This window comes from Dermacentor silvarum, chromosome 6 (genome assembly GCF_013339745.2).
Source record: "Dermacentor silvarum isolate Dsil-2018 chromosome 6, BIME_Dsil_1.4, whole genome shotgun sequence".
NCBI lineage: Eukaryota > Metazoa > Arthropoda > Arachnida > Ixodida > Ixodidae > Dermacentor > Dermacentor silvarum.
Window position 1 is genome coordinate 125,558,423 of NC_051159.1, and position 27,864 is coordinate 125,586,286.

Genomic DNA, 27,864 nt, shown 5'->3' on the forward strand with positions numbered 1-27,864 from the left:
AAGGGACAGAGCCCTGAAACACTTTTCTAATCATAGAATGGCCTTACTACTAAGTATGTCATACCACAAATCTCATGCTGCAAAAGTTTTTCGAATCCTTCAAGTATACAGTGGAATCTCGATGATGCGATCACGGCTAATACGAATTTCCGGATAATACGAATTTTTTGTGGTCGCGGCTGAGCCCCATTACTTTGCAACGTGCTATAGAACGGTTGTTACGAATCGATTTTCGACCCGTGTCGGTTGATACGAATAAACGCCGCCCCACCGACGGCCACGAAAGAGAACAGCGCGCAGTCACGCGCTTTCTCCCTTTCAATTTTGGTACGGAGGCGCGGACGCGGCGCCGGACAGCGCGGAGCCCGCGACTGGGCGCGAAGAGTTTGAAGCGGTGGCGCTTTTGTTGCTTTTCCTTTTGTGCTTTTCCCCACGCAGGCGTGGGGAAGCGCGGCCGCCGCAGCGAGCGAAGGTTCGTGCGGTTTATCGCTTCAACGGAAACTGAGCGGCGTAAGCACAACGCATACAAAGGTCAGAGCCGTGTGGAGATCGCTTTCAAGATACGGGGTGCGCGATAACAACGACAGCCGGCACAGGCACAAAGTACAAGAAGGCATTTGTTGGCAGATTAGAAGCCGCCCCCCCCCCCCCCCCCGCCTCTCTCCCTCCCGCGCTGCCTTCCCGCTTTGCTCCTTTCTTCATGGGAGATGCGTCGCCAGTTACCCTTGCGCCCGGTTACAAGATACCAGTTACACCGTGCAAGATACGCATTTGGTACCGCAGCACAGCGTCGCCCCCCCCCCCTCTTCCCTCCCATCATACCCCCACGGCCTTTCGCGCGGCGGAAGTCGCGTTTGCTCTCGGCTGTGCGTTCGCTCTCCGTGAAGGCGCGCGTCCCCCGCGCGCTTTCACTCGCACATACGGCACGCGGCAACGATTTTATCGCCCTTGGACTCATGCTCCACGTCGCCCTCGTTGATCTCCTCTCCCATCGTTGGGCGCACCTCGTTGAGAAGCGTGCTCGCTACCGCCCTTGTCGGCGAGATTTTCCCGCGGAAGCCGGATTATAACCGGTATTTCGTCTCACGCGGCTGCACTCTAAGCGGTATGCGTATACATGAAGTTCTATTGGAGGGTAAACGGTAATCGGAAAAGGCCGCGTTGTAGCCAGTTCTGCACTATAAACGGTTACGTTATAAGTGGTCTATACTGTAAATGCTTTTTACGTACGTGTGCCTGAGTGAGTTCATGATCTGACTCTTTAATTTAGCTAGTTTTAATTGTGTTTCGATGATACGAATTTCGGCTAATACGAATATTTTTCGTGACCCCGTGAGATTCATATCATCGAGATTCCACTGTAAATGGATACCTGGCTTTCTCTCTCTTTATGTCTCTGCTGGGGTGCTTGAAGCTATGCAGTGGACAAGCCACGAGGGCAAAGCCCCACCCAAAAGTTGAACGTCGTGGCAGCGAAACGGGTCATCACGGCAACCCGTGGCGGCCGCGATAGCCTACGCTACGCAGCACACCACTGCCATCTCGGAGTACACTTATTTAACTCAAAATTGGCAATTATGTATTACTGAGAATATTCTCGCGATCTGAAATCAGCCAATAGCGTTGGTGGGCCAATTGTTTTCGTTGACGACATTGCGGATGCAAGAGCAAGCAACTGTTCACTGCTTTTGACACGAGATTGTAAACTCCCTGCAGTATGCCATGCAATAATAGTTGGCTCACAGGAGCCTCTTTAACAGATCGGCAACTTTTTTTTACGCTGTCCAATAAGTGTTTCAGGGCCCCTTTTACTTGCTCATTGCCGAGGTGCAACTGTAAAGGTGAGCACAACACGGTATTCTGAGGATTTCAGGCTAAGTAAGAAAGGGCTGTATCATTGTGGTGTAGGTTGTGCAGAGATTAAGAATTTGGGAAGCCCTTTCCAGAGAGACTCCTGTTGCCCATGCAGAAGTGACTCTACACGTGAGAATAAGCATTAATAGCAATTTAAAGGTACTAATGAAAATTTCTGCTCGGTGCTTCCAAGCTTAGGCAGCTACAATGTTTTAAAGGCTTGCATTGCAATTCCTGCAGATCATCCAAGGGACTATATGAGAAGGTTGTGGTGTGGAGATGAGCCAGACTGGAGAAACAGCTCCACTTGCCAGCAGCTCTCGAAGATGAGAAAAGGGGTGATTAGAGCGCAAGGTTATGCAGTGACTATATAATAGTTCGGCCCATTGTATCAATGTCAGCTCATTTTGTGTTCATTGCAGAACAAATCTCTCTCCCAAAAATTTCCAATCACCTGTCTTGCATCAGCGTACTTCGTCCTCAGACTGCGAATTTCCATATCTCATGACATTACCCAACTTTCTGCTGTTTTCGACTGCATTATTCTAATAGACCGCTGGTTATCTGCTATTTGCAGTACATGAATATGTAAAGCATTCACGAGTGCTGGTATCTCTACTGAATCAAATGCCTTTTCATAGAACTGTATAGAGCTCCTGATACTTTTCTCTAGACGGTATCTTGTGAAACCTTCCAACTTCACCCCTATTTACACTTTGTACTTGCATTTCTTCTCTGCAACTGCATCCAGTTGTGGCTTCGTGGCTGTCCTGCGTACCACACAATTTTGCATAAAACTCTTCTGCTGCCGTTATTACATTATCAAAATAGCTGACAACATTGCCCTGCTTACCTCTGGCTGCATACATTTTGTTTCTGTGCCAGTGCAAAGTCTCCTCCCTATCAATTTGATGTTTTTTTTACTACTTCCTCAATCTTTCCGTCATAAAATCAAATGTTGCTTGTCAGAACATTTACTAATTAAACACGTCTCCAACGTCTGGGGCATGGCTCCCTGCTTGCTACAAGCACGTATTGGAACTTGGAGAGCTGTCTGCGATTGGCAATGAAGTAACATTTAGCCTAGTTAATCATAAATATGCATTGTGTGCACTACACTTGTTCGTTAAAAAGTCTGTTAAGCAGCTCTACAATGCAGGATGGCTCCCAACAAGAAATGCAGGTGAAGACAAAGGAGCAGAGGCAATAATTTTCTTCAATTTATTTCAACAACCCAAATAATATGCACAAATGACTGACTTTACAGACATTCCATGCAGTGCAGCAGTATTGTAATAAAGCTTGCATTTTACCAGCTCTACGAACCTCAAACACTATACAATCCAGACAAAAGCCAAGTCAAGCCAAGCCCCTCCCCCCCCCCCCCCCCTCCATACACATTTAGCTCCCTATAACTCTTTACACAAACAGACAGATTATCGAACTGGCCCATTGCAGGACGGATTCGCCAGCACCACAAATTGTTTGACTCATATGAATCAAGGCACTGTATCTTCCATTGCATTCTCTTGGACCAAGCAATACTTCCAAAGCTGTAACCTCAATCTTAAACTTTTGTCAAATGTAACAGGGGCCTACTTATAATGCTACTGCACTCTTTGTGCTTACAGCAATCATACACACATACTGCAGCCATCAAGGCTTCGGTCCACGCTCTCTATCAATCAATCACTTTCAGGCATACTTTTAACTTTTGCAAGACATAATGCCTACCATAATGCCTCACTGGAACGACGGGTATCATGTCTATGCACGCTAGAAGTATGCAATGTGAAAATAATGCGGATGGGAGCTGTGCTTCATTTCATCATGTTCACTTCTGGATTTTGAAAATGATTGATCGACATTATGGCTATTCCCTTAACATGACACGATTTACTCCTGGAAGCAGCAGTTATGTTAAGCACACAAACTTCACCAAAACTAGCAAAGCAACTACAAGATAGAATTTCTAAAAAGCCCCTGCGATATCTGACTTAGCACAAGAAGTTTGAAACTAATGTATATCCGTATGCTTATCATGAACAAAACACAAATGAGAGAAGAGCACACAGAGACCAGAATGTCTCCTAAAGCCCAACATTGTGTACCCACATGAAATTTCAAAGCTGCTTTCTGTCTGCCAGTATTGAAGGAAAATTTAATCTCATTTAGGAGTTAGCTCGCAGGGCAAAGGTGCACAATGACCAAGTATAATGACACCTGTACCTAAAAGTTTAAAAATGTCCTTTGCTGCATAAAAACTCGGGAATACAAACGCAAGGATTCCCAGCTCAGCTGGATTTGTGCCCTAGAACACAACTCGAGCATGCAGATAAACTTTTTTTTTAAAGCAATGCACGCTGTATGGCACACCTCAAGTGCATGCATCCTTCGCTTCAACATGGCTTAGAACTGGACATGCACAAGAAGTTGCCTTCTGCATGTGGTTAGCACATATTTACACAGAACTTCAATGCAGGTGATGCTCATTTAGTAGCTCCAACAACCTATTCTTCTATGACTGATGTGGTACACATTTGACTGCCTAGAATCACTATAGCCTTCAATATTTGTTAACTTCATGCAGCCGCAAAGACCACTGCATTGCATCATTGCATTTATGCTAGGGCAGGCATACCACACTCATACTAATATAAGAACCTTTGTTTCGGGAGGGGGGGATATTAGTCTGACAAGGCATTTTGCATTGTATACGGAAAACTTATGCAAATATAAAGCGAGATTTCCACCCCCCATCCCCCTAATTTAATTCTTCCTTTCAATAGTGCTGTCAGATCAGCCACCATGTGACTAAGTATTGCGGGAAAACCAACCTCTTGATGGCAAGAAGTGTGGATCTGCGAATAGCTCTCAGCATTAGGCTGAGAGCTATTCGCAGGCCAATACGAATGTGATGGCACAGAGATGTCCAACAAACGTAGCTAGGCTGATCAAGGAACTATAGGTCCAATGAGCCAATTCACTACAGCGATGCGTGCCCCTGTGGCCCCAAAGCACTAACACAGCCAGTTAAGAACGCATGAATCTGGAGTCTAGGGGCAGTGCACCATAGTAATGGATCACCCATTTCGCCATGCTGAAAGGGCCTGCTGTAAGTCCATAAATACAGTTGCATTAAGCATCGTTAGTTCGTGTCATGATCACAATCTTTTCCCCTAGTCGTCAAAGGTCCCTCCTCGTGCAATATTTACGAATGCATGACGTTGAAGATGCTGTTACATTCATGCAAATAAGGTATCTTACATGCAGTAATTAACGTAGCTTTCAGAATAAAGAAAACAAAGTTCCTAGTTGTTTTAAAATAATGCTGGAATCTTCAGAGGTTGCTGAATGCTACTGTTACTGAACTTATGGTCTACTGTTATGGGAAATTAAAAGAATCAGCTGGCTTCTGTTTTCAAAGCAGCTGTCATTGAGTTGTTCCCATGTTGAATTAGTCGCTTCATGTAGCGGCAGTGGCTTCTCGTCAGCACAGGGGGGCTGAGATATATGATGCTGATAGCAATCAATGACTTTTGATATCTAACGCCAGGGCAAGAACCACTTCTTTAGTAGCAGTGTGGGAGAGCAACTTTGCGGCTGCATGAAAAGTAGTCAGATCAAACAGCCTAACAGTAATAACCCATTAACTTCAAAGATTTTACCTAAACAGATGGCAAAGCAGGGTCGAATGCACTCGACTAGCATCCCGCACAATAGATGTATATTTGGAAAGCTAAATAGTGAGAATGCGAGTGCCAAGGCATGATGCTTTTATTATGACAATCATGCTTATCAGCAAATTTAACCTCTCAACCATTCACATCTTCTGCTTGGAGTATAATCAAAGGAGCTACTATTTCTACGCAGCTGCTTGCTGGAGCATTTGCAGCTGCCTGCTTTAAAGAATTATGCATCACCACGACTTTGGAGCTGCACAACCTTTAACATCTGCACCTGATCGAATTTCAACTTTTAATTTTAAGAGAAATTGCAGATTACACTAACTAGCAAGTTAGCAGCCTTCCCATAAGTTCCTATGCTAATGACTCACTGTAGGTCAAGTTGCATTATCTCTTGTAAAAGCATACTAAACTAAAATGTACCAAAATAAGAAGTGGCTGACTTGATAAGCTATGGTGAACAATCCAACTTTTCACTGTATTGTCATTGTTGATGTCGAGGCTATGAAGCTTCACAAAAGCTGAAGGACTAGAGGAACGTTGCAGCCCGCTGCTTCACAGCTATCACGCTTTCAGCTTCATTACTACCTTTGCAAGAAGCAGAGATTTTGGAAAGCAATGCAACAGATTACAAAAACTGCAGCACAATAAAACACAAGGACAACACAAAGAAACAACTAGGAGGAGTGCTGAACTTACAACCACTGTTGTAAGTTCAGCGCAAGTCCTTTTCGTTTCTTTGTGTCTTCCTTGTGTTTTATTGTGCTGCAGTTCTCGTAATAATGTACCAACACGCCCAACTCGTCACGTTAAGCAACAGGGATATATATTCACCTATCATCCAGCAGTCCCCAGTAAAAAAACATTGATGTGGTTAAAGCTAAGTACAAGCATTCCTTAACCGCAACACTGCAAAAAAAAAACTTTTTTTTCCCACTACATCTGTAGCATGGAATGAACATCAGTGTGATCTGCAAGCCGTGAGGTCAGTTCTCATAACACGAGGCACCGCGCTACAACTTGCAACCAAACAATGTTTTAACAGCTAGAGCCAGTTCGTACTACTGCCACGGTCGTTACAGAGTCCAGCAAAGAAAAATCTAAATCCCTGGAAAAGAACTAAGCAGGCTCAGGCACTGCGCCATCGTGTCCAAAATCGCGACGCCAGTGCTTTTTGCATTGCCTGCGAGCTGATGTCGAATGTCATGAAGCTGATGCCGACAGCGATGGGTCCCTTAATCCAGTTCATGCTTAGTCCTTTGTAGAGGCCACCAATGAGGCCTTCGCTCTTGTAGACCGTGATGAGGGTTCCCAATACACTGGTGTAGTTCTGTCCAGTGAGTGGAGCTGTCTGCATCCGCCTCCTCACAATGTCCAGCGGATAAGAGCTTGACTGGCCGAACAGGCCACCTACCGCACCAAACACCAAGCGCTCAATTGGGTGTAGTTCTGTCGATCCTGTCTGCTCTGTTGAAAGGAAGAGAGGAATAGATTGGTAAGTCGTGTTAGAGTAGTAGAACTGAAAGCTTCTCTAGTTGCTACACATGCTGATGCGCTGAAATGCGTAGATGAAGCGGAGAAGGGATGTCCCACGGTGTTTCCTACAAACATTACTACAGTAGACTCCCGTTAATTAGACCACTGCAGGACCGCAAGTCTTGGTCGAATTATCCAAAAGGTCGAAACGGCACCAAAATTAACTGATTCAAGTGTTTTTTTATTGTCTGAAGTAGTCTGTTGTCATCGACAGACTGTGTCAATACAGTTCTATAATAACTGTACACATCGCCGTCGGTCATAGGCTCAGTATCATTACTGCAGGACAGGTTGCTGTTATTACTGTCATCGCCCAGGGGAATTAATAGTGCCGTCTGCTGAATGCCTTGTGTTTCTAAGCATTTATAACTGCTGTGCGCACTAGCAGGCACTGGCGGGGGTTGAATTAACCGAAGCAACATATTTTCGCATTCGATTAAACAAGTTTTCCTGCAACATCAACGTACGGTTTGTCTCCGGGACTTTCCAGGGCACTTTAATTAAGCAAAAATCAAATTAACGGAGGTCAAATTAACAGGAGTCGACTATAGAGGGAGCTCTGGCGCTAGTGTCTATGGGAGTTGCAAGTATGACGCATCAGCCAACATGGGAATAAGGGGAGCGCATGGATTTGTCTAAACTTCATCCTTGTGGCTTCAAATAGCCTTGTGAGTGCAAGTTAACCCTTTCCAAAAAAACAATGCGTTATAAATCTAACAATTCACAATCGTGATGCATGTGCACCAAGACTTATTGCTTCGCTGTGTTTAGAAAACCGTGGTAGCTTTGAAATTTAGAAAGATAAAGCATTATAAATGATGCCACGAGAACATTCGAGGGCACAAGCATGACGATTAAGACAGATCCATGTACCACTCATCATGGGTAGCTGAACAGTCACAGTGCCAGAGTTCCCTCTAGTAACTTTTGTAAGAAAATTCTACGCTTTCACCATTTCGCCCCCATCGTTCGGCGCATCGGCCATAATCATGTAGCATTAGAACTTGCACCTTGTAGCTGAAAAAAAATGTCCCGGATGCCAGTAAGAAAAGCCGAAATCTAGAAATGCTGATTACACACCCAGCATATCTGCTAACCTGTGAACATTAAGAATTCATAAAAAATACTCACGGACATGACAAAGGGAGGGGTGCGAGGGCGAGGGGAAGAAAGCAGCAAATTTTTGTTCATGTTTGCCCTGAGCACACACCTTTCGTAGGTTACATACACACTTTACTTACGATTATTTAAGTTTAAATGAAGCACATTAAAGGGGCCCTGCAACGCTTTCTTCAAGCCACCATATTTGCTCTGGATCTATTCTCAGCATGTCAAAGAAAAAAAGAGCAAAAGGAGTTATGATAACGGCCACAAAGCCAAGTTATCGGTCAGGGAAATTTCAAAATACATGCAAAATGAGAGCTACTCCTAACTCGAAATTGAATGCCTCGAAATGCCATATTTCGCTCTTCCATGACATCATAGTGTTTTTAGATCACAATGACATTTTCAGCGACAATGCTCATGCCGATTTAGCCTGCTTCAGGAAGATGTCTGAATAAATTTATGTGAAGCAAGTGGCCCTCTGTTTAATGTCTTGCATTGCTACAAAAGGGCACTGCACGTACCATCACAAATCTTGCTTGCCCCATCCTTCAGCACCTTTTAAGATATTTTTCATGAACAGAATCTATTTTTTTGTAAAACTTGACACAACATTTGTAAATCTGCAGAACGAGCCCCAAATTCGGAAACATTACGAATTAGCAAGTAAGCCCTAGTAGACAACGAAAGCACCTTGCCACTTTAGATGTTCTTCCCGACAAAAAATACATGTCCTTTTGGTAAGTACCTCAGGTTGTCATCAGAAAGTAAGTGCTACAGCTTGTTTTCAAGTTTCCAGTTGCTTACAACTCGCACTTTAAGAATGAACTTCAAGTAGTAAATCTTAGTTGCCATTACATTTAATAATTTTGAAACAAACATGGAGCATTAAGCTGGTTACTTTAATGGCACAGAAGTTACTAGTAATGGTACTTTTAATAGTACAGTCATGATGTCTGACGGACATTTGGAAATTTTGCCTATGTGTTTTTGTGCGGCATGTGGGAATGCTTGAATGTTTAACTGCACCCGCAAACGACTTAAATCTTGATTGGCGTCCCATATGGATGGACAAACATTCGCTAGGTAACCTTGCCATGGCAAGTCAAACTTCCTTGATTCCTCAGAATGTTCCATCGCAGCACTATTCCTTGTTTCTATTCTGGCTAGCTGGCATTCGTGTATAGAGGAAGCAATAAATGCCCCTTTACTGTTTGCACCACTACTGCATACTGGCTTCGTTGTTACAGAAGGTACATTCAGACCCCACAAGCATAAAGCACAATTGTGACAGTTATTTGTACAAAAAGTGATGAAGGCACTATGGTGTCCATCTTGGAAAGTGTTTGTTTGACTTCAAGAGGCACATTGAGACCAAACAAGCTTGGCCAGTTTTTCAATGACTCAACACTGTGATGCTTCATTGGCGCATTTAGTCATCATTAATTTCGCCCACAAAGTAACCATGGTTTTGTAAATGTCTACCAATTTTAAGTGCCAGTCTTTGGTCGAAGCAAAACATTGCACGAGAGCACAGCTTAATAATACATTTCTCACCAAGGCGAGACCACAAGAAAATTAGCAGGAAAGTAGGCTTATCTGAGGAGCCACCGATACACACAGTTTCGTTCCTTTTTCTGTCTCGTCATCATCAGCAGCAGCGGTCTATTAGTCCACTGCAGGATAGAGGCCTCTCACAGCAATCTCCAGTTACCCTCTCTTGCATCAGCCAACTTCATCCTATGCCTGCAAATTTTCTAATCTCACCACACCACCTAATCATCAGCCGCCCTCGTGTCCATTTGCCTCCCCTTGGCGTCCATTCTGTTGCAGTCGGAACTCATTATGACGAAGTTACATCCGACACAAAATTTTTTTCACGGGACCCAACATTCGTTCCAAGTGTACGTGCTGATATTGGTGACGAATCCGGTGATGAAGCCTCAGACGGGCAGCAAAGGATCTCCTGCCAATTTTGATGGCCCGTCACCGGCTTTCTGTGCCGCCGATCATGTGCCCGGCTTTCTGGCGTGTGAACAAGGCTAAATTAGAAGAGTGCTTTTGCACCATTGGTGATATGCAATCACACAGTCAGTTTAATCACACGAGATTGGCATGTTGGCTCACCAGCTGTGGGCAAACCAAGCCAGGTCATTGGCCGAAGCACACACGCTCGTCTAGAATGTGCCATGTCAAGTGATTCTTTCTGTGTGCTTAACAATTTTGCTACCAGAAAGTTCAGCGCTTTGAGCTGCAATGAACAAACATTTGCTTTGCTGCAACTGATGTTATCTCGGATCTAGTATTTTTCCATTTCGTTAGAGCAGTAGTATACTCACTGAAATAAAGCATGACCAACAAAACCTTGCACTCAATTTGTTACATCCCTGTTCGTTATATCAAGATTCAACTGTAGCCTAACTGACCAACCAATTAACTGCTCAACACATTACACGACCTGCCGAACTCCTCCTCTTCCTCTTAATCTTAGCTAGAATACCAGCCACCTGCACCCAATCCCTATTTGATACTGCCACTTTCCTGTCTCTCAATGTTACATCAATCATTTGGTGTTCCGTTGTTCTTTGCACAGTCCTCAGCTCCTTTTCAAGTTTCTTCGTTATCCTCAAAATTTCTGCCCATACTAGTCTGTAGGTTAGGACCATTCGATAAGATAGCATTAAGCAAAGAATAAAATTAACCAGTGTCAAGTTAATGGAAGTCTTGGCACCCTAAATTTGACACATACGGAGTTATCTGTTTTAATGGAAACAGACTTAGCAAAGATCTCCTATGGTAGATATTACAATTCAATCGCATCATCTGGATTACTTGAAAAGGCAGCCACTACCTGCAAGATAAATTGCAGAACAATGTTAGATAAGTAACGAAACTTCACTAATCAATCTTGTAATTATTAACTTTTCAGCACATTTTCCAGTTGTGGAAATGAAGCCAAGCAGTACTGAAGTAATATTCATTAAGCAAAAATTCCATGCCAGCAGTTCTGAGAAATAAGTCCTCCAAATCTAAGGCTAAATGCATTGATGTTACAATTAACACTGATCAGCACTGTGGTAAGCAGAGTACTAAAAATGTTAACTGTAACATCAATGCAATTAGCCATGGATATTGAGTACATATTACTTGGAACTGTTGCTAAGCAAGGGATTTCTGTTAATTAAGTGAATATTACTTCAATACAGCTCAGCTTCAATTCTGCAACTGGGAAGTAGGACAGCATAATGTAATGATTCCTTCAACTTGATAATATTTCTTTCTGATAATTTTGGTGATAACGCAGACAAAGTGCTTCTTTGACAAGTGCCGAAATGCAAAGAAAAGAATTGGAGCAAAGTCGCTACATTATCTTGGTTGTGCACTCTGAAGCGATCAATTATAAAGATAATTAGTGAAATTATGTTAATTAAATAACATAATACTACAATTTGTATAGCAAGTAGTGTCTGTCTGTCTCTTTAAGTAATCCTGCCGATGTGACTGAATTACGATATCTACCACAATAGATCTTTAATAAGTCTGTTTCCATTAAAATAGACAATCAATATATACGATAGATACAGAAGAAAACATAATAACGTCTGCTGTCGGGCTAGTTGGTACATGACTAGAAATGGTTTTAGGCGCAAAAAATTAGACACGGACGACAGAATAAAAGATATGGACTGGTGTGCCAGTCCTTGTCTTTTATTCTGTCGTCCGTGTAATTTTTTGCGCCTAAAACCATTTCTAGACGGAAGAAAACAATCTTTAATCATCATTTAGGAACTTATCAGTTAATGCTGATGCTCTCAAGAGTGCCAACTGCTTTGTTGTGACTACTTCACAACACTTCTGTCAAGACAATCTATTAATAGAAACTTGATATGGTGCCCCTTATGTTCTATATAATATTTTTAACACATACCTTGAATACTTTGAGTGTTAAAGCATGGATAAGTGTAACATACACTAACATGCACTAAGAACCATTGACTGGAAAAAGACGCATCGTTACCTGCTCTTAGCCTCTTCAGAGTCTCATATGTAAAAAAACTAGCACCAGCATACGGGATGACGCCAAGCATCGTCGGTGAAAACCCTCTATACAAGTGTCTTGGGCCTTCCTTTTTCCAGATTTCCCGAAACACTTCAATTATGTTTCGATACCTGTGGGTGCAGAGGAAAAAAGAAAAAAGACTATGAAGTAGGAGATGCCAGCAGTCAGTGAAACAGTGCATGCCTTTTCACACTGAAACAACTTCTGACATCAACAACTCACACAGAAGGAATGCATTATACAGTGGCACCTCTGCCTCTCTTACTGCAGCAAGGTCAAAACTAGGAGTAAATACAACACCATGTTACGAAAAGCTAAACACATGCAACATTTTTTTTTTTCTTTATTCAGTGGGATTCATCTTTGTAGTGGTATCATTAGTGGTATATGGTTGCGTCATTAGTACTACAGCAAAATCCAATTCAGAGTTTAAGGGGACAGTGAATGAGTTCAAATAAAGAGAAGTCTCAACTAATGGGAGCCACTTGATACAAAGCTACCACGCACTGTGAAAGCTACTGCACATCCACGATACTGAACTTGCTTGACTGCATTCTAGAAGAGGCGTGGCTACGAAGTTTTCGGCAATGCAATGCCATAATATCCTCATACAGACTTTGCAAGCTAAAGAATGTTAAGTCCGACACAGAAAGAAAAACAGGGAGCAATGAAGCACATGGGCAAGCAGTCCATAGTTTGTATGTCGCTCTGGCTTTTGAAAAGGGCACCTGTGCCTGAAGCGTAATCGTATTGATAGCATGCAACACACCAGAACACACACCAAGCTTTGGTCAACTCCAATCTTCCAACTCAAATTTATGTATGAAATTCAGAAATGTTCTTAGAAATGTTCACTAGAAAAACCACTAGACAGCTGCTTTAAACCTACTTTATTTATAATCTGCTTAAATCTGCTATATCTAAGCAACATATTCTATCAACTAGTGGAAACATAACTTTCATTTAGGGGCTCAATTCTTTTACATAAACTGCCCAAAATCAGTTCATTAAAGAACACTGAAGTACTAAGCTTACAAATCTGTAACTACATACAAAAACAGATATCACAGTTCTGTAAATCGCATAATGTAAATGGCATAATACTTGCATAACGAATGCACTTTTTTTCTGAAAGACCAAAGCAACATAAGGAGGTAGTAATTTTAATAATGCATTTAATACGCAGGGTAAATTTTATGGGAACTATTTTGAAAGAGCAAAAATTGAATGAGCGTAATTATTAAATTAAATTGATTAAATTATGGGGTTTTTCGTGCCAAAACCACGATCTGATTATGAGGCACGCCATAGTGGGGAACTCCGGAAATTTGGACCACCTGGGGTTCTTTAACATGCACCTAAATCTAAGTACACGGGTGTTTTTGCATTTCGCCCCCATCGAAATGCGGCCGCCGTGGCCGGGATTCGATCCCGCGACCTCGTGCTCAGCAGCCCAACACCATAGCCACTGAGCAACCACGGTGGGTAGAGTAATTATTTTTTTTAAATGCATTAGATAACTCAGCTCTGCAGTAGATATACATGTCCACCATTTACAAACAGTGACAGCTTTCTGCTCTTCGGCCCCAGAGAAGCATGGTGCATCCGATTCGTAGTAAGCAGCTTGTCATGCCAGCAGCACACATGGACTTCATCAACACTGAAATGCCTTCCAGCAGCACGGTTCCCATGCTTAATCCCGTACTACCCGGCCTTTGACTTAAAACCAGCTGTATAAATGGAATTACAGCCCATCACCCACAGCAAAATCCAAGACAGGCTGAAAAGTGAGCAACAGACAACACTCTTGGGGGCATGTGCTATCATCATCAGCCAGAATGAGTGAACCGGGAAGCCACAACTATTTGTAACTTTTGCAAGAGTGAGGGTCAAAATAAAAAAATTCACTGACAATTACGATACTCCTTAATGCGAAATTGGAGCGCAGCTGTATATGTGTTTTCATTTCGTGATATATTGGCTGGCGCGGACAACCTGTCTCGTGCAGCTTGTTGCAAATGGAGCGAAGTGTGCCGTGACTGCTTCGGTAATTGGGAGATCGTGAGAGGCGCCGCGTGCGAGAATCGCGGGCGCGATTCACAGTAGCCGCCGCAGACAGACCTCCTCTCATGCAGCGCTTTGTTTCCATACAGATCATGCACGCTACTCTGGCATCATCTTGTAGCCATCGTCGCAAGCCCGTCTTGCACAGCACTACGCTTTTCTTCTTACGCTTTCACCATACGCTCCTCCTCTGCTCTCCGCCTCATGCTCTCTTCACTATCGTTGTCTTTTATCTCCCGCTGCACTTTGCGTTCGCTTTCATTCATCGCTGTGTTCGTTCACTCAGTTCCGTAGGACAACACTAACACTCGCCACAAGAATGGGCGCCTAAGAGCTGCGCTCTAAACATCTGCTCCCAATTAAATGCAGTAAGCCCCATCAAAATAGCTATAATTAGATAATGTGCAAAGCAATTTTTTTTTTCATTTGCATTTATCTAGATAAAAGTGCATGAGGGTAAAGCTTGTTTTCAAGCATACCACATATGCCTCCAGCACATTTGTTGCAATGTAACCATGCTATTCATGATTGGTGGCCAACACAAGTAAAATGTCAAAAGTGAAGCACTGCTTTTGGCATGGTAGCAAGGCATCAAAAAATATACATATATCTTTCACAGATGTATGCCAATCTGACAATTGATATTGTGGGAATTATGGAAACCATAATTCCACACGTCCAGAGGCGCGCCAGGAGACGCGAGTAGAGCAGACGCTCCTTGAACGGTTCTCCCGCTCGGGAAGGCCAGGCGGCTTCCCGGCGATGCGATCTCACCCCCTCCCTTCGAACCGGTCACATACGTAGACCGTCACGTGGCCGCGGAGTCCTGTGCCCATTGGACCGAGCCCAGAATGAGGCGGGGCGGTCGCGATCGGCGCGACCAGTGCACGCCGGGGAAGAGAGACGACTGCGAGCCACGACGAAGGACGGAGCTCAGGTAACCATCTTGTTCCCTTCCTTTGTCGTGTCCTACCTCGTTCGACCACTATCGCCCCCGACAAACGTCGAGGTCGACTCTATAGCCTGCTTCCACGCGAATTCCCCATGGAGCAATAAACTCTGTTTGCACTTGTTACACTATCGTGTGTTGTCGTGTTTCTGCCTGTCCTGATACCGCCGAACCCCGGTAGTACAGGGCAAGCACAAGGGAGTTGGCCGTCAAGCCTAAGCCTTAGGACAAAGGCGGCTTGAGAGAATCTGGAGACGACAACTGTTCAGCAGAGATCAGCTCATCAGGGCTCAAAAGGAAAACGCTCACTGTCAAAACCTGGTCGCCAGCCTCAGAGAAGAGACGGACCCAGAGAGACGAGTCGGAGAGCACCCAGAAACCGCCGGTACGACGGGGGGCACAGACTCGGACGGTGAGCTGGAGAACTATCTGCTTGATGCGGACGGGGCTCTGCTGAAATACGTGCCAGGCAAAGAAGACTCAAACGAGAGATTCAAAGCCGTCATCCCACGCCAGCTCAGACGAGCGGCATTGCAGCATTACCACGACACAGATGGCCACGGCAGCGCATCAAAGACATGAAAGAAACTGTGTCGGTTCGCAACCTGGCCAGGCATGAAGCGTGATATATGTAAATACGTGCAAACCTGCCACGTCTGCCAAGCAAGGAAGCCGAGAGGCGGGAAGCCGCCCGGCTTGTTATAACCGATCGTGAGCACGAAGCCATGGGAACTCGTGGCGTGCGACTTGATCGGACCGCTGCCGCGCAGTAAGAGAGGGCACAAATTTGTGCTAGTGATCACTTGCCACTTCAGTGGAATCACTGAACTGTACCCACTACGAGCAGCGACAACGAAGGAGGTCCCGAAAAAACTATTGGAGACCTTCTGCCGCTATGGGTTCCCCGAGCGACTGATCACCGACAATGCATCGTATTTCATGTCGAAAATCTTCGGAGATACGTGTACAGCGATGGGAGGGGGTGAGATCGCGCCGCCGGGAAGCCGCCTGGCCTTTCCGAGCGGGAGAACCGTGCAAGGAGCATCTGCTCTACTCGCGTCTCCTGGCACGCCTCTGGACGTGCGGAATTATCGGTTTCCATAATTCCCACAATATTCCACACAGCAAAGCTGTATAAGCGAGTTCAAACTACCCTTCAGAAGTACTAGGGGGCTGTTTGCGGGCTCACAGCCTCGCTCAAACGCAGGTGCTCCATTAAAGCACAATCGAGGCTGGTCGTTCTCAGTGATGGCCCCAATACAGGCTGCATTGCAGTATGACGGTGTCAGCTTTCACCGCTGCAACTGTGCAGACTCCCAGCTAAGCTCCAAGGTGGAGTCGGTATGACGCGATATGACAAACAAAACTTATGGGTCAGTACTCACTCAAAGATGGAGAAAATCAAAGATGGAGGAGACATCATGCTTGAAAAGCTCCGCACATTATACGCAATGCCTCATGACTTCACCTGAGAACTGGAAGAATGCCAACATTAAAATAATCCACAACAAGGGAGACATTAAAGAATTGAAGAATTATAGGCCCATTAGCTTGTTTTCAATATTGTACAAAATATTCACCAAGATAATTTCCAATAGAATCAGGGCAACACTTGACTTCAGTCAACCAAGAGAACAAGCTGGCTTCAGGAAGAGATATTCTACAATGGATCACATCCATGTCATCAATCAGGCAATCTAGAAATCTGTGGAGTATAATCAACCTCTCTGTATGGCTTTCATAGATTATGAAAGGGCAATTTGATTCAGTAGAGATATCAGCAGTCACAGAGGCATTGCGTAATCAAGGAGTACAGGAGGCATACGTGAATATATCAGCAAATATCTACAAAGATTCCACAGCTACCTTGGTCCTTCACACGAAAAGTAGAAAGTTACCTATCAGGAAAGGGGTCAGGCAAGGAGACACAACCTCTCCAGTGCTATTCACTGCATGCTTAGAAGAAGTATTCAAGCTCTTAGACTGGGAAGGCTTAGGAGTGAAGATCAACGGCGAATATCTCAGCAACCTTCGGTTTGCAGATGACATTTCCTGTTCAGCAACACTGGGTACGAATTGTAACATATGATTGAGGACCTTAAACGAGAAAGCGTAAGAGTGGGGTTGAAGATTAATATGCAGAAGACAAAGATAATGTTCAACAGCCTGGCCAGAGGACAAGAATTCAGGATAGCCAGTCAGCCTTTAGAGTCTGTAAAGGAGTACGTTTATCTAGGTCAATTACTGACAGGGGACCCTGATCATGAGAGGGAAATTTACAGAAGAATAAACATGAGTTGGAGTGCATACGGCAGGCATTGCCAAATCCTGACTCGGAGCTTACCATTGTCGTTGGAAAGAAGAGTGTACAATCATTGCATTCTACCGGTGCTAACATATGGGGCAGAAACTTGGAAGTTAATAAAGAAGCTCAAGAACAAGTTAAGGACCGCACAAAGAGCAATGGAAAGAAAAATGTTAGGCGTAACGTTAAGAGTCAGGAAGAAAGCGGTGTGGATCAGAGAGCAAACAGGCATAGCCGATATATTCCAGCTGACATTAAGAGAAAGAAATGGAGCTGGGCAGGCCATGTAATGCATAGGGTAGATAACCGGTGGAATGGGTGTCAAGAGAAGGGAAGCACAGTCAAGGACGGCAGAAAACTAGGTGAGGTGATGAAATTAGGAGATTTGCAAGTGGCAATTGGAATCTGCTAGCACAAGGCAGGGGTAACTGATAGATCGCAGGGAGAGTCCTTCGTCCTGCAGTGGACATAAAAATAGGCTGATGATGATGACTCGCTCAAAAAAATGTGCACATAAGTTGTTGTACTACTCGAATAGATAAGTGCAAGGTAATTTTTATTTCTTAATCACTGACCATTACGTTTCAAAGCAGAGTCGGGGCTCCGACATACATTGTATTGCATCTACACTTGACATCAACCATGTCATTGCACGCCAGCCTTTGGCACATGAGAACCGTTGCAGAACTCCTCTTAACAGCTTCGCTGCGAAATTGCATTCTTCGAAGGCTATGATCACCTATCTGGCATGGAGACGGCCATCCTTGCACGTGCAACGTCCAAGGGGTACGTCAATGCTGATGCTGTGCAACCAGCCAAAGAGCCAGCAAGGAAGGTCTTGAAGTAGTGCTTCTTCCTGGCAACAAGCCCAAGTTTGTTATTAGCACATAATCAATAAATGGAACAACGTAGTATGCATCACTTATCACCGTAGCATGCGCACACTCCAGGGAGTGTTGACTCTTTGAACATGTACTTTTACAGCAATAGTCATTATTCTATACTTCGTTTCATACATAGCAGACAACGCTACCAAGGCTAGACTTCACATCCGCGACCAAGAAGTAGTGCGTCACATATTAAAGAAAGATACTAGGTGCACACCATGTAATTCAATGTAAAATTAAGCCTCGTACATTTACATTGCAAAATATGATGTACTTATTGTGCGCAAGGTGTCGGAAATCCAAACCTGTTTACCACCAAACAGGTGGAGTGACACATTTTTGCGACCAGTGGCCACTGCACGCGACTTGCGCTTGTGACCAAAGCATATGTCGCTCAAGAACAAGCTAAAGTTCAGACTCTGTTAAATATTATGTCACCTACTAGAAGCACAAATATGCACAATCTGTTTTTTTCTTCTTTCTTCCTTTCTGTGGTTTTACATGCCAAAACCAGTTCTGATTATGAGGCACGCTGTAGTGGAGGGCTCCGGATCTCTCGCAAATTTCACAGCATGATGACATTTTATGGTCCAGTTCATTCAACATAACACCTGGCACTGTTAACTGCTTGATTTGTAAAGAAAATAAAAATGCAAATTTGCCATTACCCACACCTCTTTGGGTGTCCACATCCCACCTCCTGTGCTTTTTGAAAACTATCTCGAAGGCAATCCTCTGGCATGCTACAGACATTGAAAGTGACAAGGTACTAATATCCCAGCTGCCATGTTTGGGCATCGCTCAGTGGGCCTCCTCAATCCCTATCAGTCCCTATCAGTCCTTGAGAGTCCCCAAACTGCCTGAGGCCAAGCTTTCAGCCAATGATCGTTGCACATGCAGCGTCTTGGGCAGTGCGCGACAGTCCGAGACGGCAAATCGATGAGGCCCACTGGGAGGTGTGCGAATGAAGGCAACCTCACATTTATTTCTTTACAAACTATAGTCGGTGACAACTTACAAACAAGCTCCACCACGAAAAACACAGTGTACCTATCCTTCTCCTCTGAAAGAGAGTCAAGACAGCAGGAGTCCACTCACAATCTGACACAAATTACATACAGCCAATAAGGTTTCCTTATTTCCCCGACACTAAAGTGGTATTGCATGTTTAAAACAGCTGTTTTTTTCCGTACAGGTCTGTCTTTGTGTCACTGGTTTCAGGATAAAACATGAATGTCCAGGGCAAATTTTATGGGCGATCCTGATATCACGGCTCAGGCAAAAATAGTATTTGAGCTTGAAACAATGAGCTTTTATTTTCCAATTAGCCCAGTATTTACATTAGCAGAGCAAAGCCATTAAGCTGTGAGCAAACTCAACTTTAATTTCCTTTCTGTGAAGTCGTAATATGTATACAGACTATTTCATCCGCAGAAAGCATTGCAGATTAAAAACAACTGCTATGAACAACTGCTATGCGAAACACGCAAAGTGAGACTTCTATGACGGCACTCCTTTGCATAGCTTCCACAGCATTGCCTGCGATGTTTGAATTGTAGTGCAGCATAGCAAAAGTGTCTATTCAAAGGCGTCTTTCTTTACAGGCTCATTTGACAGCTCACCTCCTTTCGTTTGTGTCCACCTTGAGGATGATCTTCCAGTGCTCATGAGCAGCGTACTGGCAGGCGGCAAAGGGGACAACTCTTGCCATGGTGGCTGTGTTGCCTCGCCACCAACTGAATAGGCCATGCTCTTTGTATGAGTTGACCAGGAACTTAATTGCCTTGGAAAACGAGAACTGCTCATTGTGTACTGCAATAAGGCAAGGAAATGCAATGTTAGGGGGATGGAAAATAAAAAAATGCAAATAAAGATATTAGTTTAGACAAAGTACCGCCAAATTTAGGGCATTGCTCCAAAAAGTTTCTTTTACTTTAGATTGTTAAGCTCTTCCTTTCTTCCTTCATTTTATTTTTCTATAATGAAGTGCAGAAACTTTTACAACTTCTGCCACCAGTGACCATGCACCAGCTGAATAAGTGAAAAATCTTATCCTTATTTAAATGCACTTTCTGTGAAAGCATGTTTGAAAAATCAGAGATAGATGTTGAAATCCTCGTGTGAAGTGTCCAATGTATTATCATTTCTATTCAGTGTTTATTTAATTTTTTGTGCGTATAGAGAGGCTTTGGGACTTTCATTGTCTTATACAAGATGTAGAGATTTCCTGGAATACGTGTAATAAAATATGCAAAACAAGGCAACACCGTTTAGGTGGCCTCGCCACATAAATTATCAGCTACGGGGTAATATAAACTAGGCATGTGAAACAGGGGAGGAACAGAGGAAACAGCATCAGCCTGAGAAAGGGTCACAAGGTACCATGAAGGATAGCCTTGAAGCCAGGAAGCTGATAAAGAAAATAAGAAATGATAGGACAAAGTGGTACAAAGAGCACATAAAAAACAGCAACCCTCCCTCCTGAAAGTGCGCAGAATGAAAAAAAAAAAAAAAAAGCATTTCATGCTGAGCACAGGGCATATAGTTCACGGTCAAAGCTCTTCGTCCAGACTACAAAAAGCACACCTTAAAACATATGACAAACATGAATGGTGAGAAATATGCTAAAAAGTACTATTTTGGCAAAGCATGAGCATTTAAGGCAACCTCATAAACACTGTGTAAAAACTTCAGAACCAAGGAGAAATAAAACAAGACCCCTTTCCCCTCCCCCCCTTTTTTTTTCAGCAGCAAAACAGGAACAATCAAGCTACCTGAAATATAGGAGATGCAAAAAGAGTTAACGAAAACATCTCCTCACAAGGAACAACCTTTGTATGGTTATATAATTTAAGAACTCAAGTAAAAATGATTATGGATCAAGTGACAATGGTTTAAACTGTTGCATGAGGCTGCATGCATTTACACATGCACACAAAAAAAAAAAAGAGAGGAAGAACTCCTGACTGTAAACTTCAGTCAATGGCAAGAAACTATAAGATAAAATAACTTATTAGAGGCTCTTCCATGACAAAGTATGCCACACAAACCATGGCAACAGCAGTGAGTAGTATTAGGTTGCCATAAAAAGTGCACGTCTTACTTTGGAAGTTAATCTTTGTGCGGTCAAGGGGTGCTATAGTCGTCTTCGCGAGAGAGCCAGCTAGTGCCCCAGCAATGAATGAAGTGATAACTTTATCTCGATTCGTTATCTGCAAACAAGAAGGAAAAAACAGGTCATGACTATTTGCAACAATCATAAAAGGACCAGTCCCACAACATACATGCTGAACAGTTATACGAAAAGAGAACAGGAAAAAGAAAAAAAAGTTATATATATATATATATAAAGATCCGAATGGTTTGCAACATTCAGCACAGAGCACTCAAAGTCACACTGTACAATCTTCGAAAGCTTAACAAGCAGCAAGCATCACACACAAATTAGTCACATTTTGAAGGACAATTTACGCGAACTGTACACAAGTAAAGGCAACCAATGAAACTTTATGTGAGCAGTTGGGTAGTTCAGTGGAGGTGTTTTTTTACCATGCACACTGCTAATAAGGCTGGTGGACGATAAAACAGTAAGGCTGAAGTCAGTCTACTATAAAAAGAACACTTTATTTCTCTCCCTCTCTGGGAGGAACAACTCATCAGGTTAGTTATGTACTATGGCAAATAAAGTGTCTATTTAATATTGATAAGCAATTATTAACATGCTGTACACATTTAAAAGGTAACCTTCACCGAATCCTTAAGAGCATGCCAGTCACAATCAGTGCAGTGTGTTTGCAAAGTCAGTGAAAAGGGAATTACTGAGATGTCAGAAATGTGCCCAGAGGTGGAAGAAAACAAGCAGTGTTTGCAAAATTATCTGCCTTTACCGCAACTTCTCCCTCAGCCATTGAACGAAAAGATCAGCCTAGGCAAGTGTTGTCTCCGAACCTAGCCAGAAGGATGAGAGAAACAGAAATGAGTAAATAGTAAAATATGGGGCCAGTAATTTCATAAAAGTTGTCAGAGTTGCGTTAGTTTGGCATAATGACATTTCTGCATTGGTAACTACAACCAGTAACCAAATTTTTTTAAGGAGAACAGGCTAACAAGACGGATTAGTTCTGTTAAGATGAAAGCATGAAATTTGTGTTACGCTGAATGTGAAAGTATGCAACAGATACCTGAAGTTCTGTTCTGCTATGTAGCCTATAATATAAAAACCCGCACATATGCACACATTTACATATAAGACATAGTTTTCTTCCCAATTTTGCTCTACTGATTGCTGCCCAGCTTGCTCAAAGCACCATGATGAGCTCGTACAATCTTAATGACTGAATGACTGGTTGAGTTTAATGTCCTAAACCTACACCCGAACTATGGAAGGATGGTTTAGTCTTGGTTTCAACCTTTATTTTCACCACAAAAGGTTATTTAAAGTACACTGAAATATAAAATCACAGCATTTCGTTGCTTTGCACCCATTGAAATGTGGCTGCCATGGCCAGGACACAAGTTCTTTATTTTTTCATGACTTTGTGATCAGTAGCAGAACATCAAATGACTAGCTTTGCTCTCAGACACCACTGTCTCGCTGCTGCATCACCTACTGCTACATAAGTTCAGTTAGAAACAACAACAACAAAAAAAGAGACCAATAGAGCTTTAAAACAAGAAAGCAAGCTGCTTTCTTGCTAATGTTGCTTGAATTTTCTTTTCCATCACCTGATAGATATGCGCAAGTTTGAGTTGGCAGGTAGGACATGATTACAATTAACAACAAGACAAGCAAAGTTACACAATGAACAAGAAAAAAATAATGCTGAGTTCCAACCGGCTTATTCCTTTTTCTGTATTCTTTCTGTACTCTCCTATTTCAGGCATGCAAGCATTGTGCACTTCCTGTTCATTAATTTAAACAATAATAATATAGATCACAAAACGAACACATGCCAAGTTTGTAAATGTACATTCCTAATTCAAAGTCTGCTTGTAACACTGTTCACTATAATCAGTGCAGACGCAATGGAACATTTTTTAAGTCTTTCACACTCGAACTCGCCACAGCACTGCAGCCAATTACACTAAGTGATATGTTGTGCATGTCATCCTCAGTGCTATTTATTTGTCTCAACAGCCATGGGCCACAGAAAGTCAAGTTGTGCACTTTCCTTGCGTGATAACCTTAAACCTGCTATGCTTGTCGTACACTTTTTCATGGTGTTCTTAACTAATCATGGTGGGTAAGCTTATGCACAGATAATGTAACTGACCACAAAGAAGGAGACTACCATACTTATGAAGTCTAACAAAGAGAGAGAGAGAAAGGAACCATTAGAGCTTGATTGTGGCATCAGCGTATCATGGCATGTAAGTTGATGAGCTTTTTTGTAGCCCTCAAAATTTTATGGGGCTGTCGATGAACAACTATTCACAAAAAAAAAAAAAAAAATGGGCAGTGGGCCTGGTACCCAGAAGCCAGAGCACAAAGGTGAAGTACTGCTCTGTCAAGAATATAAAGAATAAAACAGGAAGGAAAAAAAAAAAAAGAAGGTAGTGGGCAGTGGTCATTACATGGCAAATAAGTTCTGTGGAAATCTGTAACGTGGAGGAAGTTCATGAAAGAGAAAAATTGTCATCCGCTCAACATGTAGCATAATGCTACAAAGGAAACGCGTACGGGTTTCTCAGAAAGAAAGTTTCGCAGTTGAAGAAAAATTCTTCCTAGTAGGATGTTCTGACATGGGGCCAATGCTTTTCTGGAGGTTGCTCGCCCATATGAGCTAACCAGGAGGCTAGCCTATTGCACGGCAAGGGCTAGCTAATTCACAACTTAAAGCGCAGGAACAGTGAAAATAGAGAATTCACAAAGTTCAGGAAGCACCTTCTAAGAATTCCGGAGCTTCTTTAATGCACAGTGGAGCCAAGAACATTACATCACCCCACACTTCTGCTATGCACAGCATCCTGCCCACCAAAAGTGCTACATAGGCCTAGAAGAATTACAGACCTGTATAGTGTAGATCGACAATAACTGCATTGTTTTCTCTTCATTTTGCTCAATTTTTAGCCCACAATAATGCCACTTGGAAATAACAATAAGAAGATGCTAAGTCGTCCTCAAAATGAGAAAAGCATGCCCCACAAAAAGAGAAAAAGAAAGCTGTCAAGCTTGTTCCACATCATTTAAGCTTTAAAGCTAATGTATTAACTTCTGTACCACTTTGTTCTAGAAGTGATGTTTGAAACATGCAAATAGTTGAAAAATAAGAATGATTAAAAAGAAAAACTCACATTTACATGTGTTTCAGTTTAATCAAACCACAGTAAAATTTTAACAATTCTATAGTACAACATGTGAAGCAGGAAAGAAAGGAAAAATCAGAACCTCCACCAGTGCATCTTCCCGGTTCCTTGGTTGTGCTTCTGAAATGTTAGCCATAGTGTGTACAGGTGCTCACACTACTATCCAGAATTCTCAATCGGTGTGCTGCGATGCAAAGAACTCGATATCTGCGCATTGCTGGCCTGTTTGAGAGGCAATGCTCGTGATCAGCAGAAGCCACAAGGATGCCCGGGCGATACAGTGTTCAGCCCAGTACAATGAGCTGCTGTGTCATTACTCCTTTTGCTCAGCAATCCAGCGCTCGAGTGCTCCATACTGAAGTGTGAAAGACCCTACCAACCAGACCAATTGGCACCTCGTTGACACAGTCAACGTTGGCATTAGGGGTTCCCGAACCAGGGGGGGAAAGCGCCCCACATGTTCCCCATATCTGAGGGCCCTCTAATACAGTAAATTAAGCCTTGGTTTCACAATAACAAAAACAAGTTTGTGTAGGTGAAATGCACCCCAGCTCCTGCGCTCACACTCAGAATACACTTCGGAAGCCCCTGGTTGTTGATGCTTACAGGTCAATCAGAGTGAAGAATTGGAGCTGACCTTGGTTCCACGAGCAAAACCATGGCCATGGCCATTTCTGCCTTTTGCAATACACCAACTCTGTCGCCATAAAGACCACGTAACTTTGTTCTTGTAGAGAGCACAGAGCGAGGAAAAGACATTCAGCTCCTGTGGTCTAAGGCTCATGAAAGAAACCAAATACTTAATAGCGTGAAATACTACACTACTGCTTACCTCATACTGCGGTTCATCATCCCAATGGCTGAATGCATCAGGTGTTGGCTCAGTATTGTTCGAATTTTCCTCACATGCAGTGGGGTCTGGTGTTGGCAAAAATTCTAATTTCATGCCAAAATTTCATTCAGGTCCCTTCAGTTCTTATGCCTGCAATAATCGATGAGCTGTGTTACTTCCCTTCTGCATTGTACAGTCAAAATATTGCTTATCTCGGTCATATGACCCAAATATGCCAATTTACAGATCAATTTGAGGAGGACACCCATGCAAGAAGCGATGAAGTTTATGGTGAGGAAGCCACCTGCATGAACTGTTAGCACACCATCCAGCACGTCTGCCACTATATGTAAAGATTTTGTATCATACATGCATACCTCTTCTATTAGTAACACTACTATAGGCATGGAATATTTCAAATGCTTAACATCTTATCAAAGTTACATGCATATATTTTCAAGGAACTAATAATAATAATCTGACTGCATGTGTGTGCTAAAATAAGAGCTTGGCTATGAAGCACACCGCAACAGAAGGCTCTGGGTTGATTCAGAGCACCTTGGCTTCTGTACCATGCACCTAACACTCAGTAAACAATGTGTTTCACAATGCTACCCGTTTTAGCACTCGGAGCAGAGCCAAATTAAGATGGACAGCAAATAGCATAGTGTCTTCAGCAAAGTCCAAGCACTGCCTAATTTAGATAATTCATTGTGTGCTCTAGTGCAGTCAGTACAGGGCCTTGCAAATCTCCATGTTATGTCAAAGCTAAGCTTCACGACAAGCATATCTTCACTTGACAATGTCTTCTTTACATGCTAAGCAGCAAGAAGAGATAATTCACAAGCACAAGCATTGTAAAGGTTATACCAAAACACACATTGAACATGCATGTAAATTCACAAAATGTTAGCATGCATACTAATTATGAAAACAGAGAAGAGCACCATGCGCCTGAGAATTGGGTGAATGCTTCATCACCTGCTTACATCGTGTGGCGTAATTTGGGCAAGATATGATGTAGGTGCTGAATTCCTTAGTCTAGGTATCACAAATTTAGATTTTAGTGTCATGTCTGAGGCATAATCTCCAACAGCATCAAATGGAGTGCATTATCAGAAGATCAGAGTGCAGGCTGCATAAACTAGAACACACCTCGGCAGCATAGAAACCTTTTCTGTGACTAATAATTACGGTTTTTTTTTTTTTTTTCGTGCTCAATGGTAGCACGCGCCTAGTTATATACTTCTAATGGGGCTAAAGTTATGAAAGAGGCAAGCATAACGAACTGTGTTTTCCTTTTGGTATTATTAATTTTAATGCTGCCTATAAACTGCATGTACACTTTTCCAATGAACAGCATGTATATTTGAAGACTCAAGTTTCAGAAACTCACTCACATTGTCGGTCTGAAGAACATGTAGACTCAATCTATCGTTATAAATCCGCGAGTGCTAGTAAAAACAGGGACAAGTTTAGATCAATTCAAGAACGGACAAAAATAATAAAAGAAAGGCTGTGCACTTAATTACCGAAGATGTGCTAAGTAAGTAAGGAAGTACTGTACACTGCTATTACGCGATACACAAGGATAAGAAATCTCCGCACGACCCAATTGTATGCTTCACATCATCATGCAACTGCTAACGCCAAGAATTTATCAAGCGCATCCAAAGGTGAAGTGCACAGACCAGGCACACCGAGGGGTCAATGCTTTATAAGTGACTGCCTGACTGCTTCGGACAAATTTATCTTCAGATTAGCACCGCACGACGACCCCGCGACGAGCAGGTAAGGCAGCGGTACTACTCACATCGGTACAGGTAAAGTGTTCTAGGTGAGCAAGGTCGCGAAACCGAAGTTTTGATCTCTCAGCACACAGCCAGGCAAAGGTCTTCTCACTCGTGGAAAACAGCACACACTACACGTGCTACTTTGACCGTGTGCGCTCGCGTACCGAGGTACGGCAACTTGCGTTAAACAGAAACGATGCTACGATGCCGACCGGAACTGGCATATCTGAGAGCTGTGGCTGTCCTTTTGGGATTGCCGGAAAAGCGTAAAGCTGACGTCACGAAACCACACCCATGTCGTCATATGGCGGTTGTTTCAAACATATATATTTCGCCCACTGAAGCGGCGTAGGAAACAGAGTTCTTCAAACACTTCGAGCATGATACAAACGTCAGCTAGCTGATAACCCTAATAACGGCTTCTTCTTGCTTATGGTCGCCGTACCTTAAGTCCTGTGCCCACAAGCTTGAGAAGGTCCCCGTGTTGA

At 43.1% G+C, this 27,864-nt stretch overlaps 1 protein-coding gene across 3 annotated transcripts; it reads right to left on the reverse strand.

Annotated features, from left to right (window-relative positions):
- Positions 1 to 3,061: 3,061 nt before the first annotated feature.
- Positions 3,062 to 27,840, reverse strand: LOC119455936 (mitochondrial coenzyme A transporter SLC25A42-like). 3 transcript variants are annotated; one of them, XM_049669447.1, is made up of 7 exons: positions 27,822 to 27,840; positions 25,584 to 25,733; positions 21,549 to 21,657; positions 20,068 to 20,257; positions 18,298 to 18,414; positions 12,199 to 12,350; positions 3,062 to 7,007 (listed from the first exon to the last, which is right to left on the reverse strand). In XM_049669447.1, exons 2-7 carry the CDS (start codon positions 25,695 to 25,697, stop codon positions 6,670 to 6,672), a joined length of 1,020 nt encoding a protein of 339 aa, XP_049525404.1. In that variant the 5' UTR covers positions 25,698 to 25,733; positions 27,822 to 27,840; the 3' UTR covers positions 3,062 to 6,669. The 3 variants fall into 3 exon arrangements, with proteins under 3 accessions (XP_049525404.1, XP_037573411.1, XP_049525405.1); XM_037717483.2 differs by lacking the exon at positions 27,822 to 27,840 and adding an exon at positions 27,397 to 27,619; XM_049669448.1 differs by lacking the exon at positions 27,822 to 27,840 and adding an exon at positions 22,333 to 22,393 and having other exon boundaries at positions 25,584 to 25,712.
- Positions 27,841 to 27,864: the final 24 nt, after the last annotated feature.